This window comes from Gymnoscopelus microlampas (assembly GCF_963454915.1).
Source record: "Gymnoscopelus microlampas genome assembly, chromosome: 17".
Classification (NCBI taxonomy): domain Eukaryota; kingdom Metazoa; phylum Chordata; class Actinopteri; order Myctophiformes; family Myctophidae; genus Gymnoscopelus; species Gymnoscopelus microlampas.
In genome coordinates this window covers 34063336-34082358 of record NC_139954.1, presented here as the reverse complement: position 1 = coordinate 34082358, position 19023 = coordinate 34063336, and the positions used below count along the sequence as shown (strand labels likewise).

Below are 19023 nucleotides of genomic sequence, written 5' to 3'. Positions count from 1 at the left end.
CTGAACATGCATACAATCCTATGCTTGCTGTTCTTACTTGCTTATATTTTGCAAATGCTTAATTTCAAACTCAAGTTAGGGAAACCACATTGCACTGTGTGGCTCATATGGTAATGTTTCTTAAATCCTTATTCTTGTCATTTGACACAATCTGTTGTTTAATGAAAACACATTACCACACTGCAGTGCATCATAGCATAAAGACAATCGAATTTACGAACCTGATACTATATCACACTCAATTAAGTTTTTTATTTTATTTTTAAGTTGGAGAAGCAGAACTTACCATAATGGATTTTTCGAAGACGTGTTTTTTCCCCCTCCCCCAAATACATATCCTATAATATCCCATTCAGATATACAGTATGCATATGGCTTTTGTGACCATGGCAGAAGAAATGAGTCATAGAATTCACATGCTGAAATCAGCATGATGCACTGCGGGCTAACCATGCAACATTAATTCATTATATTAACATACTGTACTGTATTCGGAGCATCACCATATTCGATGGAAATCATGTCTCATAGTGTTATGACTATGTTTTGATCCTGCAGCTCATAGTTTAATGATGTTAAATCATGCAAAAACATAAGAAATCCTTTATTGAAAACTTGAATGGGGAGAGTGGGGTAATGTGAGACACTTTTTACATTTTCTCCCCTCTAGGTGAGCTAAAATGATATATCAGTAACATGTACACATTTCCCATACATTTGGGATGTTTCCTAACAATGGAAATTATCAGAATGTATTCAAGACAAAAGGCAGTGAAAATATGATTGTTTTAAAAAAAGTTTTCTGGTGTCTCACTTTACCCCAGGTCTGGGGTAAACCGAGACAAACCAGAAAAATCAATGGGGTAAACTGATCCACTTACTTTTTTCAGTTTAAAACTACCATAAAAACACATGTTCTAACAGTTAGAATACCGACAGCTAGCTTGACAACCACACATTCCAGAACTAATGTCAGACTAGTAACAGAATCATGGCAATCGGTCATTAAGCACATTTTGCTCTACACAATTGGAAGGTGTCTCACTTTACCCCAACCGAGACAAACCAGTTTTAACCAATCAAACCAATATTAGATCATCAAACCAATTGGATTATCAAACCAATATTAGATTAAACTATGTTTAAGTACTAAACTTAACTTTGAGACAGTTTCCCACTGTACCCCAAGCCATTTGTCTCACTTTACCCCACAGCCACATTTTGGTGAAAAGGACCACTTTTAGCAATTCTGGCTAATCTTCAATTAGCATTAATCACATGGATGTATAGGTTTGTAGTTCATCAACATGCATGACATAAGTTTTTCTACCTGAATCAATTTTCTTTGACACAACATCTGATTATGTTGACAGCCCAAAAAATTACTTTTACAAAAACATATTTTAGTGAAAAAAACATGCTTACTACAGCACAATGAGGTCCTCTCCTCCATGGTAAGTGGGAAATGGGAGGGGCTTCAAAATCTAATGGTCATATGACCACACAGGTGTTGTGGTCAGGTGATAAGGGGGGTGTCTCACTTTACCCTGTGTCTCACATTACCTCACTCTCCCCAACATTTTAAATATATTGATATTACAGGAAAATATAACTACTAAACCATTTTAAACGTATGATTTGAAAAATATTTTCTCCTTTTTATGAACCAAAATGGATGTCAGAATCACGATACATTTTAAGTCATTTCTGTTGGCGCAGGGACTAAATCACAACAAACACAGATGCACCATTCTATGATTCTATGATTTAAGCCGGATGACTCAAGAGACTTGTTTTGAAGTTTTCCCCCAATGCTCTTGAGAGTTGACTTCTTTGGTATATATTTTAAAATATACCACAATCACATACATAAACACAACTATAATAATGGCCTCTCAAATACCGAAACTGTTTAAATTGGAGAGGTCACTCAACCCTAATTTCAGTTGTATGCATTGCAGTGCAAGAGCCAACATTGACCTTACATGTACTCTGTTGCACAGGGACGCTGAGGAAGACAAAGCTCTGAAAGACTGCAATCTATGCAAACTGCTATGTATACACAAATGAACTATCTCTATATTCACAACTGTGCCCTGACATGGGTAAACTATTCAACTATCTGAAGTAAACATTACCCATACCCAGCACTCATTCAAGGATTGACCCCTTTTAACCGCATAACACGGGACACTAGTGTCCCTATTCTGGGCATGGAAAGGCTGACAATCAGCAAAATAGCCGATGTACAAGCTACGTGTTGTCAACATGTAGATCAGCTATTTTTGCTATTTGACATACAACAAAGTGTTAAGTGTATAGAGTTTAAGTGGTTAAACAACAGGGAAGCTAGTTGTCAGCTAGGCACCATGCATGATTGATTTGATGACGCTGCTGGACGTTGCTAATGTGTGCTAGGCCATGTTAATGCGCAGCTCTGTCCTGTGGGGCTGCTTAAGCTTTCCGCTGATAGATCTGTGAATGTGCCTGGCTGGTTGAAATGCAACACTTCAATACACACCATGCCGCAGGGAGCCCGCTGCATAACTGTCACTCACGCCTCCAAACAACTGGTTGTGTGTGTGTGTGTGTGTGTGTGTGTGTGTGTGTGTGTGTGTGTGTGTGTGTGTGTGTGTGTGTGTGTGTGTGTGTGTGTGTGTGTGTGTGACAACAATAAATTGCATTGCATTCCCAAAAGAATGTAGAACTGCTATTTTTATATATATATTTTTTTGTTTATGAAAATGTTTGAACATTTTCAAAAATGTTCATTAAAACCGGGAAAGCGCCTGTGTCATTTTCGATTTTTGCATTGGCTATTCAAAAATAGCAGATACACAAGCTCATATTCGTGCCGTGCTGCGAGCTTGTACACCTGCTATTCCTTTTTTTTATTTTTATGTTTGTTTTTGTTTTGTATGCCTTTATTGACTGGACAGTAGGCTGACAGGAAATGGGGAGACAAAGATGGGGAGCAACATGTAGAAAAGGCCGTCGGGATTGGGACTTGAACCCGCGACACGCTGTCAGGCTAAACTGAGCCTAGGTGCCTGGACCGCTACGCCAGTGGTCCACGCCTGCCTGCTATTCTTGGGGGGGTAAAAAAATGTAAATCTTGAAAGTTTGAGAGCTACTGATTTCGAAGGCATTTGTAGAATCGGCCTCAGGTACGCATTGAAACATTTCTAGATTGGATTTCGTCATCCTTTAAATAAGAATCTTTACTGAACTGACCAACCTATTACAGTATATAAGTCTGTACTGTATGTAAGTGTATTTGTGCATAGACTAATACTCCCATGTGTGACAGTGTTTCTTGACAAGGAAGTGTTGTTTGTTGAAGGGTTGGTGGACCACGGGGAACAGCCTCTGCTGCCGTTCAAGCAAGGTGTTTGAGAGGCTGTTTTAACGGCTCCATCAAACGCTCACACCGCACTGTGGCACAGTGGCGCAACGGCACAATGGCACAATGGCACAATGGCACTGAAACTCAGCTGGATGCCTTCCTGTGTGATGTAGAGAGCCACTGATGGACAATAACCTGTTTTGTTTGTGTGTGTGTGTGTGGGTCTGATTACTTTCAGTAACCTTTGGATTACTTGAATTTACAGCGTATTCTATTGATTTTGGGGTAATTCAAAGTACCCACGGTCATTAGATTGCATTACTTCTTAGGGGACTGATTACAATTAACATGCGCGTAATTGGTCATCTGTTACCAATTACATCTGTGAAACCCTGTGTGTTCACATGTGTAGCTGCAGCAGTGGCGTGCCCAGCAGGAGGAAGTGGCGAGGCTGGAGGCGGCAGTGGCGGAAAGACGACGGGAGGAAGAGGAGGAGAGGATGATGAGGGAACAGGAGAGAGAAGCAGCCTTCAGGTCACAGCAGAAGGACAAAGTAAACCCATTAACTGCCCTCAAACCCCACCTCTTAAGACCCCCACCCTGTTTCTACTGTTTTTACTTTAAGACATATTTTTTCCCATGTAAACTTTGAGTAGTTAGAAAAGAACTATATAAATCTGACTATGTATTATTATTATTACCATGAAGCCTAGTTTATACATTGTTGTACGACATTGTCACTGGAAATAACAGATTTTCTGTTAGCAGTTAGGAAAATCTGAATACAAATTAGGGTTCAGAATGAACAATTCTCACAATACACACCCCCATACTACTTTAAATTCACGATACCGCCCGACTGAACTTGGTGTGTGTATCGCCGAGGACCCGAGGGAGTGATGCTCAAAGTGGGAAGTCGATCGGATCGGCGGTTGTCCAAAACAACATAGATAGATCCGCAAATACCCATATATGGAGTACCCTGATGTCATCAACATGACATCATAGACTGGCCTGGACGCCATATTTGAACTCCATATATGGGCATAAAAGGGGCACAGACAGACAGATACAGAAATCTCCATATGGGCATAAAAAGGGCACAGACAGACCGACAGGTACAGCGGGTACTCTGTAAGTTGTGACAGTGGGTGTTGCATAACTGGGTGGGGCATGCATTTCCAACTTGCATCGTTTCCGACTTGCATTGCCTCTCTAGTTTATTTAATCCCCCTTACTGCTTTTGTTACATACACCCTTGGATGATGTGTGTTCAAAATAGCAACCATATTCTTTGTTGTTCCTGGTGGAACAATCCACTTCTTTGTGGTATAATTGCATTGTAAACTCGTTTTAATGTGATGATTCACTGGATTCCTATGCTGCTCTGTGTTGTCAGAGACAAATGGATTACCTGCCAAGTGAATGTGTGAACACATGTCATGTCAATGACTATTATTGTATTGATTGATGGTGTGTAAGGATGTGCATTTGGGGGTTGTCATCAGCGTTATGGGATGGGGGTTTTCTTCCCTGGAATGTTATGCTGTTTCATGTAACATATCTCAACCCCCATTCACAAACCATCCAGCCAGCATGGATACATTTACAAAGTACATCAAAAACACAGCAATAACCACTAATCCAAAGCTGTTTCTAAAATAAAATTCCACCTTTTAGCCTTAGCTGTCATTTAAAGTATTCAAATATTTAATTAGTGAGCTACCATGTAAACTTGCTTATATAACTTATGTGTGGTTTATTTACAATGTTTAGACTTTAGAGGACTTGATGGTCTCTTTTAAACATTTTAAACAATGCCACAAATTGTAATACACTTTTTAAAGTTTTATGGTATCTTTGGTATCTTATTTTTCATTTTTAAATGTGTTAATCTGTTAATGTTTCTTTGTGCTGGAGTGTGTAGGCTACTGGAGTGCTTGTGTGTCCATTTAATTAACTCCGTCCTCAGGGGTTCTGGCAGGAGAGCATGTGCAACCTGAGATGCTCTCTGATTAATGAGAGCATTTAGGCGGCATTGGATTCCATATAATTTGGCACAATGGCCTGGCAGACAATGAAATATCATCTCATTCTCTCTATTTACTCCTATCTGATTTCGGTGCTGTCAAAATCAATAGGACATGAAGATCTTTAAGTTCCTCCAGAGCCGACTCACAGGGAGCGCCGCCGCTGTTATTGTTGTCGTTAACCTTTCGTTGTCAATCTTTGCGAATGTTTGTCTACTCCTCAGGTTAGGCACTTTTATTTAAAGCAGCAGAGGAGGAGGGAGGAACTGGAGAAGAGGGACCAGGAGAGACTCGCCCAGCTGAGGGCCGTCATGGAAGAGCAGGCTCTGCAAGATAAGGAGAGGTGAGCGTTGCACCACGGGACCTGCCGCTTCAGTTGCAGCTTATACTGCGTCAAGGTTGCTAAAGGAGAACCCACACAGTAGCACAGCAACCTCCTTCATAGTGAATGAAACATTCATTTATTTAGCCTTTGACTTGTGGGTGTATTGATTTAAAATAAAGAAATCTCTAGCCAGGATGGTTACAGTAGCTTAGATGGACCTTGCTTGTGGAAATAAGAAAGGTGTTTCTGACTCTATACAGTTCATCCCTTCCGAATAGTCAAATCCATTTTCTCCACCAACATGATAGATTATGACGATGAGACCGGCAGCTCAGGCCGGTGAAAATGGGCCAAGAGCGAGATGAGGATGGTCAATGGGAGAGGAGCTGTAGTCTGGCAAATTCATTAATGCCTTCACAGCCTGGGGGGCATGATGTGTCAGGAGAGATAGCTGGTGATGTTGGTGGTGGAAGGACGCAGAAGGGCTGATGTAGGTCTGATGTCCTCTTCTTCTCTGCGGGCCCTTAGGGTGCAGTTTCGGGAGGGGATGCTGCAGCGTCGCAAGGAGGAGAGGGAGGCTCGACAGCTGGACTGCCTCAAAGAAGAGGAGCAGAGGCAGCATCGTCTGGAGGCGCTCAGGAATCAGGTGGGCCATTATAAACCCTTAACCTTTTCACCTGCACTGATTCAGTTCACTTGCCACGCTGAGAGACACTTCCAAGCTGAATTGGGGTGCCACTGCCACCTTTTGGCGGAAAGTGAGAAGACAGTGTGGTCTCAACGGTAATGTCACAATATTCTTTCTTATTCATTTCAGGTGGCGGTGGTGGCAGAGGCAGACCCAGAGAGGATGATGGGACACACGGAGGCCTGGAGGAGCCGACAGCATCTCGAGCAGGAGGAGTTTGTGCTGCACAAACCTCTGTATAGCATCAACACGTACACAGACACCCAAGTGAGCTATTGCGAGGCCTAGAATCAACCTTTACCTTGTGTTCTCATGATTTCACTTCACCAATCATGCCGCAATCTGCAATCTGGTGGCCGTTTCCCCCACAATATGTCTGCAAGCTACCTAGCTGATAACACCTCAATGCCCTTTCTCCAGATCTCTGTGCCTCTTTGTCTATGCACCAATGTAAATATACAGTGTCAGAATCCGAATCCGTTCATTGACAATGACAAGTATGTAAGTAGGAATTTGACTTGATTGAGATCGGGGTCCGCAGCCAAATACATATCATTTTGGGGGTCCTTGACATGAAAAAGTTTGAGAACCACTGATCTATTGCACAGACAGTTATACATAGCAATAGTATTGAATCAAGAGGATTTATACAGGTACATTGAAAGGTTATGATACAGATGTGCACATAAACATTGGTACTATACCTGTAGGTGCATAAGTGCAAACAGCAAGAACACGGAGTGATGTGTGCAGCGCTGGATATCGTTTGGCTTCTTCTGTGAGACTGACATATCACACACTGGGGTGAAATTATGCAAGTCACTTACGTAAGGCTGATCACAACAATGTTTGACTTTGGTAAACCTTTCTCTCAAACAAATACCTAACCCCAAAGATTAATCACTAACAAACACTAACTCACTAAACGGTTACTTCCGGTGGCGCGGCACTGTTGCGACCCTTGCTGCTCCTGCTGCTGTTTTTTGTACGTTTGTGGGGCTGCAGCAGGGGTGGAAGCCAAACCCAAATTTCTCTTGTGGTCGACATTAAAGTTTACCTTGACCATGAACTTCTACTGTAGAATTTGTAGAAAAACACAAAAATAGGCCATAATAATAAGAGGCGAAATAATGCAGTATGGACAGAATGAAGGTGAATTGCCTGCTTCAGTTTTTCCTGAACATTTAATTTTTACTGCATACTGTGTCTGTGCATATAGGAATTGGCTTATATGATGTCTTGATCTGTTTTCTAGATTGTGTCTGACCCAAGAGTGCGGGTGGAACAGGCTCTTCGGGAAGCAGGCCTCCACCACACCCAGTACGCCAAAGAGGTTTTGTCTGGTATCAAACCCACGAAACCGCCGCGACGGGACACTAAGTCAGAATTCATGAATTCTTAATCCAACTCTTGCTGAGAGGCCATCTTTTGTAGCACATGGAATTTGGTAAGATTTTACCTTCACAGGCGTATAAAAATGCAATGTGTCAGTTTGGATGTATTCACTGGACAGCACAGAATAATTTAATTGTTTTCTACAGCTGCTTCGTAGAAATGTTAAATGATATTGTTTTTGCATCATGATAAAACCTGTCTGTCTGTCTAGTATCATATCAGTTTATATATCAATCTATCTTAGGGTTGCCAACTCCCAGAAATTAAAATAAGGGACAGCTAGGGAAAAAATGTTGGGGGGTCAAACCCTCCAAAACCCCCGAAATGCATAGACTGCTATGCATTTTGGCACAGTTATACCTATAACACAATACAAACACAACAGTTATTATTCATACCATAATGAAGTTATATTCATACCATAATCACAAGGAAATGAAATGCGACGCTTCAGCCATACACCAGATATGTATTGTGTGTATGTTTTGCAGAGTGACAGTTGTTTGCAAAATGTGAAAAAGTAAATTGGTATGAAATAATGTTAAGTAGGCTATACATGATTGGAAACTCTAAAATGTACCCTTCAACTTATTGTTTATGCCATTATGACATCCACATGTTTTATAGCAATTGTTGAAATTAGGCCTTAAATGTGAAATGTTCTACAAGCATGTTCAAATTGGATACAGGATAGTTTGGCACGAGGGACATCTGGGCACCTCGATGTAAAATTGGCTATTTTGTCCACAATGTTAAAAATATTTGAAAAGTTGTCTTAAGTAATGTAAAGTATGCATGATGTGAACATGCACGGTACATCTTTATCAGACTTAATTGTATCCTTTAACTTCTTGTTTATGCCACAAAATACAGGTTTTGTAGCAATTGTAGGAATAGACCTGGAGGCTCTATCTATTTGCATACATCCGCACAAAGGCTAGTAGTCTAAATAGGAATAAACAAAATTCATTTATAAAAATGCCGTAATATTAGGACATTTTTTAAGAAAGGTGATACTTTTTTTAAACAAATTAAAACAAAGGATACTTTTGACATGTGATGCCAGATTATCTGTCATCAATTTTGTCTGTGAGGGTTTGTTATAGGGGTGTCATGATACACGAATTTCACGATATGATACACGATATTGGGCTCACGATATCGATACGATATTATTATAAATAGATTTTTTTCAATTATCATCAACATTGGCCATCATCTTCAATTTAAAAGTGCTTTATTTATAAAAAAAAACATTTAAAAAAAGTGAATACTGCCTAAATATAAATTCCACTAACCTCATAGTCATATTCTTGTCATCTCATCTGGACTTTACCAACCAAGTGTAGCCTCGTTATTAACAACAACATATATAGCCAGCTCCGAAAGTTCGCTTTCACTTTCACTAGCCCCCTCCTAAACTAAATGTAATAACCGGCGTGCTATTATGTACCTTCATCTTTATATTTGCCATTGAATGTTCTACACTTTACACAATTTAGGGTATCTTGTAATTTTCTACATATTTGAAGGAGGAAATAAATCTTACAATTTAGAATTAATCAGAATTATTATTTTATTTTTTACAGCATATATGTACATGTCACTACTTCAAGCAATTTCAGCTCAATACAGTGTGGGAAGATCCACTTTATCTGCAACATCTGCATGCATCTAGGTATGGTAATTCCCAAGTATTTATGATCAAATCAGAGACCAGAGTTAATATTGTAGGTATAGAACACATTTTATTTACTTTGAATGATATGGCAGTCATAGCACCATACATAAGAGGCAAAATATTATAAATATATATTATTACAATATATATATATGTATATACATACAATATATAACAGGTAAGTACAGTAGCATACATTATTTGAGCTTCAAATAAGTCACAAACATCACATATCCTTCTTACAGTAACCATATACAGAACCACGTAATGCACATATGAACATATTCGCTATCTACATATATCTACATATCTACATATTCGTCAGTCATTGCTATATACACATTCTGTTGTTTCTTACAGCACTATAATGACAACGTCTCTTGAAATCACCCCACTGCTGGGGAGAGTTAAGGCTGGGGGAGGTGGTTAGAGTTAAGGGTGGGGAACTTAGATAATGTATCCTAGGCGTTTCTTGATGAAGTGGCACACCAGGACCTGAGGTCTCTTCTGGTACTCCACCAGAACATCATGAGGTGTGGTGATCTGGTCTCCATCTAAGCGGTTTAACAACGTCACGCAGATGACGGCCGCTGAGGAATCAAGAAAAACAAGATGTCAGTAACTTGAACCAATAACTTGATACTGTTAAACAGGCCAGATACAGGCCACAGTCTTACACAGTGAAATCCTCAGTGTTTATTCAAATCAGAGAATGTACAATTGGAACCTTGGATCCTTATCCATTTGGTTCTATTTGTAAACAGGTTGTCCTGTCAGTAGTGGTGATGCCTCTGCATGGTTAACTACTTAAACTCTATGAATTGAATACCAAGGCCCTCATTGGAAACAAGACCGCAAGGACTTTCATGAACGGACCTGTTAGACAAAGTATTTTAAATGTAACTGTGCTGTTTTACATTTTTTGCCTAATAAAACATTCAATCAATCAATCAATCAATATATACCGGTACTTCCCCCAGGGGTCTACACTTGGTACCCTTTTTTTTCCATCTACACCAAATTTCTACAAGCTCACAATATGTTGCGTTGTGAGCTTGTAGATCTGCATTTCTTGCCAAATATTCACCTAATATAGAGACGCTTAGGGTTCAAGTGATTAAGTAGCAATGTGCAGACAATACCTTTGAGGTCACAGACTGCACACATTGAAGCGAACACTGTGGACTCCATTTCAATGTTCCTCACTCCGGCCTCGTGGGCTTTCCTCAGGTACTCTAGTTTCTCTTCAAGTGAGAAGGAACAGAGCGCCCCGTCAAGTCGGCCTTGTCCTGGAGACACAGCAGAGGTTAGGTCAATATGTTATCCACCAGAGAGCCAAGTGGATCACTCTATGCATGGTAAAGTCTGGAGTGTTAATTATTGAACTCTGAGTGTTAAATTAACTCTCCATGTTGTGTAATTTTACAAATGGATTGTGTGTGCGTGCGTGCGTGCGCGCGAGAGAGAGAAGGTGCTGTTTACCTTCATAGAAGTCATGGGTGCACAAGGTGTTCCCTATCACTGTTGGAATGTCTTGGAGCTCTGAGGAGCACTGTATAAGCTCATTGGCGACACCATCGTCCAGCTGAGTGTTCCGGGTGATCACCTTACCCAGAACCACCTGCTCAAACTGAGCCCTGAAGGAGTAGTCCACCGCTTTGTCTGTGATCACTACTGTCCCTGGAGCCAGACCTAAGAGGGGAGAACATCAAGAAGATAATTGACATGGTGTTGTGTCCACAGTGCTTGTATCTGTACGGTATCCAGACCCAGTGGGATTCAGAATAGCTTTTTCTACTCAAGTTTACTTGGAAAAAGGCATGCAAACTACTAATATATTAGGTATTGCTTTAATTAAAAAGTAATAATGAGCTATATTACTTTCAGTGACTTCCATTGCCAACTAATGCATTATACTATCATATTTAACATTACTTTCACTCCACATAATGACAAGATAGTTTACTAAATAGAAGAGAGTAATGGAGAATAAGGCCACAATAATGTTATTGGTATAAAATGCTTTTTGGCAGTCTAATGTTGCTCATGATCAAACAAACTATTCATAGGCAGTATTACACTCTGTTTGTGCAGGGTATATACTAGGGTATATACAGTATATATTTTTTATTATTTTAATCAAATAAATAGTGAATGGTAGACAAACTGCAGTTTAGATTTCTGAAAGTAATTGGTTAATTGACATAGTAATTATTAATATTACCCCATTTCTAATTTGTATAATTAGAAATATTTTATATAATGTGTATCCCACCCCCCCCCACCCCCTCCCCCCAGTTACCCCCAAGACTGAAACAATGTTCTTACCGACTCCGCCAGATGTTCCGAGGCGAAAGAGGACCACATCATAACAACGGGCATGGTGCAGCAGTTTGATCATCTCATGGAGCATGATGGAAATAGATGGGACACCCATGCCATGCTGGAAAGAAGAAACGGCAATTATGTTAAAATCCAACACATAGCACACAACTTTACATTGACTGTTTATAACAGGAGTCACACGATTGATCATTACACAACATAATCCTGTTGAAATGACCACTGATTTGAACATGAGCAAAGTATGTCCGAGCAATGGATGTCACTATTATGTGGAAAAACTGCATTGCAATACTTACGCTGATAGAGAGCACTGGTCCTACTTTGTACATTGAGTAGCGATCTGTTCCCTCACAGATATCACTGATTTCGTCCCTGTTGCCCGGCAGACCCAACTCTTGGTGCATGAAGTGGGCAAAGGCTTTCATCCGATTTGCACTTCCACCAACACACACAAACTATGAGAGACAGAGAGATTTCTAGGATTTCTGCTGGAGATACTTTGAAACATATTTCATGTTTTCGCACTCTCTCTCACAAACCTTGATATCTCCAAACATCTCAGGAAAATTGTGGGTCTTGGTGCTCAGGCTGAAGTGGTAGAGAATATCCTCTTCCATTGTAATCAAATGGGGATTTTGTACCTGGACCTGTTGTCTTTGACACAGCATGGTAGAATATATCAGAATATGTCAAAGCACAGCAAAATACAAGTCCATTTTACACTAAAGTTATATGAACTCTCCAGATGTTTCTGTAGTGTGTACATCTAAAGAGAATGTCACATTGGAAACTTGGCATTGGGAATCCAGACAGGCTCTTGCAGTAAACGGATCTGAGCTGGCTCTATACTTTTTTCCATCTACGCCATCTACGCAGTGTGAGGGTGTAGATTTTTGGCTTAAGTTCCCTCTAAAATATGGATGCTGAGGTTCAAATGGTAAAAAGAAAACAAAAAAAAAACAGACTACTTTTTGAAGGGCAGCCACAAATAATAGGCTAAGAAAAATCTAATTTGTAGTATGTATACTCACTTGATATATTCCTTGGGATCTGTCCCCATGCAGTTTAATAGAATTGGTGCCATCATAGGATGTTCAGAAGAAAGCAATGTATTAAAATGTCTTCAAAAGTAAGCTGCCCGCTGACACTCTGTCTATAGCTGGTGATAGTAAAAAAGTTGTGGTGTGCTGTAGAGCTGATATAACTATGACCGCCAGTCCTCTCTTTGGACTGATTGGCTGCAGAGGGAGGAGTACTGCCTGTCCTCAGCCAGTTAAAATCATTAATTTCTCAAACAAACAAATGGCAGCATGAGGTCTCAAATAGTAAACAATCGGCCCAGTTTCAAAGATAAGCCTTGCTGGAGTATGTTCAAACAGCAAACCATGTCTGCACTCTGCAGGCTTCAAAACAACCCAATGCTGGGATTTCCATTGTGTAATCTCTTGATAACATATCAGCCAACATATTTATGTACAGTACTTCGATGCCAGTCAGGGATGTTATGTTCAAGGTTCAAAGCGTTTATCATCACATACACATACCATACATAATACAGCAGATAGCAACATTGCAGAAATTGAAATTGTTATACAGTATACAGTGCTGTATGTCACGTTTCATAACTGTTTCAAAGAACGTTTGAGTTTGCATCATTGAGGAATAACATTACATAACATTAGCATTGGTATGCAACACACTGCCACGTGCCAAAGATATGCAACAACAAAAAATAACATTACACCCAGGGACAATTAAAAAAGCAATTGGCTAACAGTAACTCATAGCTATTAAGTGATGTGGATCATCCCTTTACAACGAAAACTAAAACTGAAATTCCCTATTTTCTTTAAACATCTGTATTATTATTTTTCCTGATTAACTATTTTCTGTTTGGAGACACTATGTTAGGTCATTGATAGATGAATTAACCACAAATAAAATAATGCAACTGCAAGTAGTGTAAGCAAAATGTATTTATAAAGCACCTTTTTAAACTACTGTGCTTTTCCAAAGAGTTTACAAAATGATAATGATGCCTACAGCAGTAAGAAAAATAGTAAAACATGCTGTTTCCAAAGAGTTTACAAAATGATAATGATGCCTACAGCAGTAAGACAAATAGTAAAACATGCACCCAATCGAACACAGTGCATGAAAACACATTTTAATATAGGGAAAGAAACTAAAAGCCCTAAAAACACACAATACAAAAAAAACACAAAACAGCATCAGACACAATGGAAGGCAAGAGAAAAACATGGGTCTGTTGCTTAATGATAGGACACTGACTCGGATAAAATGAAATCAAACACACAGTTACACTTTAACTTTTACCAAGCCAGGAGAGAGAATCTAGGTCGCTTGGAGCACTGGTCAGGCCAATGCCCTATATCTGTTGATATAAGTGCACAGAAAAAGGTGGATCATATCCAAGATAAAATATTTCATGTGAATGATTGTTACTGGAAGATGGATATATTTGTTGAATACTGACAGCAAAGCATGTTATGATGACAATTGTACTTGGGTGGACGGGGTGGCTATCATCTTCATACACCAGTCTTCAAATCTTCTGCTGGCAGACGCAGACGCAGACACACACACACACACACACACACACACACACACACACACACACACACACACACACACACACACACACACACACACACACACACACACACACACACACACACACACACACACACACACACACAGTGACTCAACCACTCAAATAGCTGGCTGCTCAAAATCTCTGACAATGCAAGTCAGGAATTCTATCTTCTCTAAAAATGAATTGTCCAGGTACATATCCCCATTAGTTCTAATCTTAACGGTAGTTGCATTATAATTTCATGCTTTTATTTTCATGATCTTAATTTCAAGTATGTAGAACCGTACATATAAGCTACATGAAGTCAATATGCTACTTAAAAACGTAATTTAAAATATATTATATCAGGGTTACATTTTGATTGCACATTGTGATGACTATGAATTATTTATTACTTTAATTGTATTTATTTAAAAAAGGACCTCAAATCACCATCATGAAGCTATACTTACTAGGCATAACAGTAATATTACTGTTCGTTGTGGTGGGTTCATCCTCCTCTACATAACCAAAGCTCAAGAGCTTTGCCATGTTGTAAGGGACTGGTTTCTTGTTGTAGGATCTAGTAGAACATTTTAAAGGCAGTTTGACAGAATCAAATAAACAGGATAAGCAAAAATTAAGGATATTTAGTACAACATTTGAGGACAACCTTGTTTTGACAACGATTATGCTGAATTTGAACAGGTCATTGACATTTTACGAAATTATAATGACGTTTGCACAGAGCAATGAAGGGCCAACTCAAACACTCCTGCTGCACATGATCTGCCGATGTTTAGAAGCCAGAGTGCTTTGTGTGGTTTAATTTTCATAAAAGAGATTCTGAATCTCAATGGGACTATTCCTGGTAAAATAAAGGTAAAAAATAATTATAATGCCAGAATCAGAATCATGTTGATCCAGATCTGCAGTCAATCTATGTGTATGTATGGTCTCGTCGCTTGACTTAGACATAATGTTCTAAAACAAATGAAACTGTCAATGTACTAAAATGTCTACGGTGCTCTCATTACATTTAGCCTCTCATCACCAGACTTTCCATACGGCGGAAATTATATTAATATCTTAAATGTTAACAGAAGAAATGTCAGTTTGATCCAGTAGTTAATGACAGGATATATACTGTATACTTTAACATTATAGTCATTTAGGTTAATGACTGCAATGATATGATATATATTATGCAATGTTGGGGGCGGCCATAGCTGAATGGTTTGATTCCAGGCCTCAGCAATGTGTTGATTGTCGAAGTGTCCCTGAGCAAGACACTTAACCCCTAACTGCTCCCGAGCGCCACACTAATGGCTGCTCACTGCTTTTAGTTATAGGATGGGTAAAATGCAGAGGACAAATTTCTCGTATGTACAGTTGACAAACTCCCCAATGAGTGGGGCAGAAATTATTATGATTATAATTATGATATAGACCTTTTGTCCTTACAAACACCTCTTCAAATAAATGATGGATACAACATTAATTGAGCATGGGCCAGTAAATTTAAATCTATCTTCTATCTTTAAATCTAAATTCGATCAGGTTTGGGGCCCTATGATTAAATATATAACTAAATTAAAGACGTTACAGGACAGATAAAGCAAACACTGCCATCGACACGTTGACAAGCTGTAGGTTAATACATGTTAAAGGAAGAAAATAATAGATTGCTATGTTTCTTTTCTTGGATACACTCCATATGTACCATGGGGAGGGCTAGGAGGGGTAGTGAGGGAAATAATACATATGAATTGACTATTTTCTTTTCTGTATTTTTTATTATTTTTTTTATTATTATTTTGTTTTGAGTTAAGTGTATGTTACATGTCTGAATGTTGTATGTGGGATTGGGGTGGGGGGTAGATGTAAGGGCACAAGAAAAAAAGAAAAAAAACTACTTTTGACATCCTATGGCAACTGTTTTTGTACTATGTACTATTTGCTGGTCAAAAGCAATAAATAAACAATTAAAAATTTTTTTTTTTTTAAATCTATCTTGTAAAATTCTGATTCATGGATAAGTAAGTTGAGAAGAATTATTTCGATACCTTGTCTGAATATAGTGTAAAACAAAGCCAACAGCGCCATCTTGTGATAAACAGAAACTTACGTCTTCCTGAATTTGCTGGTCTCATGACTGTGAGTGGATAGCTTCTCCGGCTGGCTGTTAGGATCATTGTCCTGCTGTTGGAGAAAGCCAGCAACAACAAAACCATTATCTGGTGTTATGTCATAATATAAACATAACTATCTATCAGCCAAATGCTTGTAAATCTTTGGCTGTTAACTTTTAAGTTTCTTCAAGACTCCATGGTATGCAACCGTTTATTCCTTTATTTATTGCATTATCCGGTAAATTTTGTCCTGAAGAATATTTATTATACCTAAGACTTTCATTCTGGCAATCAATTTGTGAAAAAGAAAACTGGCCATAATGTAATAATTTGAGACAAACAAGGCCCATGACTGAACTATTAAATGAAGTGAATATGGGTAGCTTAACAGTACAGCACAAGTTACCATTAACTGTTATTTCTATAGGCATTTCCGTAAGCAATGAGGTTTGGCAAACTAAGGCTTTAAGAAATGAGATAGCTGTAATGACAGTTCATGGGACTATGACATTCAAACACATGTTTCTGTTTACCTTCTCCTTGCCATCACTGTTCCGCTCCCAAACTGACTTGTTGTCTCCCCCAAAGGGGGCATGTAGCTGTTGAACGGCTCCAGGGTCTCTCTTCTCTTCATTGTTAATTAGGCTGGAAAACCAATAAAGCCTTCACTTTAGCCACTTCAATCCTAGCATCCCTATTCTGGTGCTAATTCTCAGTGAAAATGGTCCATCTATAAACTCGTGGTGCATTTGTGAGCTAGTAGATCGGCTATTGACGATGAAAAATAATAGTAGTTTTGAGCAGCAACAGGAGGGTGCCTAGTATAGAAGATATCATTTTAATAGACTGATCACACTGAAGTTTGTAGTGAACAAGCAATTACATATTTTTCAATCAATCCGTTTGAAACAAGCTGAAACAAAACACATACATCCTTTATATTTTAGATTGTCATTTATTGTTGTTATCATTATTTAGTATTATTTCACCTTCATCATGCAACTGGACAATGTGGAGAATAACATGATAAAAGTCACAGCTATACCTTGGCTTATGATCTGTGAACCATGTTGGAGGTCTGTAGGAGTTGGATTTTGAATCAACTACTTCCTCCTCTTCCTGCCATAAAAGATCTGTTATATCGTGGGGAGAAATGATCACTTTAAACCAGACAGTAGCCTAAAAGGAACAACTAAAAACATTGCAAAAGCAGAGGATCAGCTACCTTTCAGGCCCCCTTGTTTTGCAAGTTTGACATATGGAGAGTCTGTCTCAAGGACTCCGACCCTGCGGCCACGGCCCTTCTCCTCAGGACCACTGTCACCTTGTGATAATCCAGGGATGTGAGATGTCTGGCCCACGGGCACGGTGCCATGAGACCCTGTTGTTTTCAAGAGATAAAAATAGTTACTTTCTTCGTACTTTTTACCCATAACCCATTAAAACCGGGAAAGCATCTGTGTCATTTTAGATTTGAACCACTTCAACCATTATTTCATACTTTGGCTATTCAAAAATAGCAGATCTATTTACAGATCACTCTCGGTGCCGCGCTAGGAGCTTGTAGATCTGCTATTTTTTTGTTTGTTTAATCTTTATGTCAATCTACATTTCACCCCATAGCCCATGGTAACTTTATAGGTCCCTCCCCCCTCCTGCAGCAACATGGCCCAAAGCTGAATGAATGACGCTTTATTAGTTGTACTTGCCATATGTTGCCGGTGGAAGTTCCGAATCCAAATTCATGTCCATTGATGTTTGTTTTCTGTTGGAAAATGGAAAACAAAAGCCAGCAGATTGTTAATCTTGCTAACTTTCATTTGCTAGCATTGAGCTACCACGCATTTATCGATAGTAAAAGCGTTATGCCTTCAGATGAAAGTATATACAGCCCCCTGGGGTTAGTTTCTACCTACGTTACTTACAAAGTATACACACAATTACTTTATAGCTACTTCGTTCGTCTTTTACATACCCGGAGTTAAGTTTGATCTACGACCAGGAAGATGCTAACTAACTAACTCAGTCGTTGAGTCCACACTCTGGTTGAGACTAGAGAGCTCTGTTTGACTTGAGTTCAGTTTGAGTTTACTGCTTGGTTGTGTGTGTTGCCGTAGAAACGGTATGTGTGGGAACTTGCATAATAGAACTAGAATGGGTAGAACGGCATGGTCTGTGACTTGTTGGACATAGAACTGGAATGGGTAGAACTCAAAATAATCAGTGGTGTAAAGTAACTGAGTACATTTACTCAAGTACTGTACTTAAGTGCACTTTTGAAGGAATTTTGACTTTACTGGAGTGTTTGCAATTTTCAGTACTTTTTCTACTCCACTACATCTCAGAGGTATATTGTACGTTTACTCCACTACAATTATTTGAAGACTTTAGTTACTAGTTACTTTGAAGATTTTGATTATTTTACTAAACATTAGCCACAACAGCCCTTTATGTATACTTAGGCTATTTGAAAATAGCCAATCT

The 19023-nt window shown here is 39.1% G+C and overlaps 3 protein-coding genes across 6 annotated transcripts in view; 1 reads left to right on the top strand and 2 right to left on the bottom strand.

The window, feature by feature from the left end:
• The window catches only part of LOC311064411 (coiled-coil domain-containing protein 148-like), a gene marked incomplete at its 3' end in the record, with an annotated part of 33247 nt that extends 25456 nt beyond the window's left edge, over positions 1 to 7791 (top strand). Inside the window, exons 10-14 of the mRNA XM_084084241.1 lie at positions 3759 to 3899; positions 5601 to 5719; positions 6230 to 6347; positions 6519 to 6656; positions 7645 to 7791. Of these exons, the coding sequence (XP_083940367.1) occupies positions 3759 to 3899; positions 5601 to 5719; positions 6230 to 6347; positions 6519 to 6656; positions 7645 to 7791 (663 nt within the window). The remainder of the gene's footprint in view (positions 1 to 3758; positions 3900 to 5600; positions 5720 to 6229; positions 6348 to 6518; positions 6657 to 7644) is intronic.
• Positions 7792 to 9617: 1826 nt separating this feature from the next.
• On the bottom strand, positions 9618 to 12973 carry upp2 (uridine phosphorylase 2). Its single transcript, XM_084085056.1, has 7 exons — positions 12843 to 12973; positions 12351 to 12465; positions 12108 to 12266; positions 11794 to 11908; positions 10948 to 11157; positions 10608 to 10754; positions 9618 to 10055 (listed from the first exon to the last, which is right to left on the bottom strand). The coding sequence occupies exons 1-7, from the start codon at positions 12896 to 12898 to the stop codon at positions 9913 to 9915; spliced, it is 945 nt and encodes a 314-aa protein (XP_083941182.1). The 5' UTR covers positions 12899 to 12973; the 3' UTR covers positions 9618 to 9912.
• A 346-nt stretch (positions 12974 to 13319) lies between these two features.
• On the bottom strand, positions 13320 to 18632 carry LOC311064968 (uncharacterized protein C7orf57 homolog). Of its 4 annotated transcripts, none has more exons than XR_014602771.1 (9): positions 18515 to 18632; positions 18249 to 18304; positions 17765 to 17920; positions 17585 to 17672; positions 17073 to 17184; positions 16536 to 16609; positions 14881 to 14990; positions 14309 to 14389; positions 13320 to 14206 (listed from the first exon to the last, which is right to left on the bottom strand). XR_014602771.1 is itself a non-coding variant. In XM_084085057.1 (8 exons), exons 2-8 carry the CDS (start codon positions 18289 to 18291, stop codon positions 14364 to 14366), a joined length of 609 nt encoding a protein of 202 aa, XP_083941183.1. In that variant the 5' UTR covers positions 18292 to 18304; positions 18515 to 18632; the 3' UTR covers positions 13320 to 14363. The 4 variants fall into 4 exon arrangements, 2 of the variants coding, with proteins under 2 accessions (XP_083941183.1, XP_083941184.1); XR_014602772.1 differs by having other exon boundaries at positions 14309 to 14386; XM_084085057.1 differs by having other exon boundaries at positions 13320 to 14389.
• Positions 18633 to 19023: the final 391 nt, after the last annotated feature.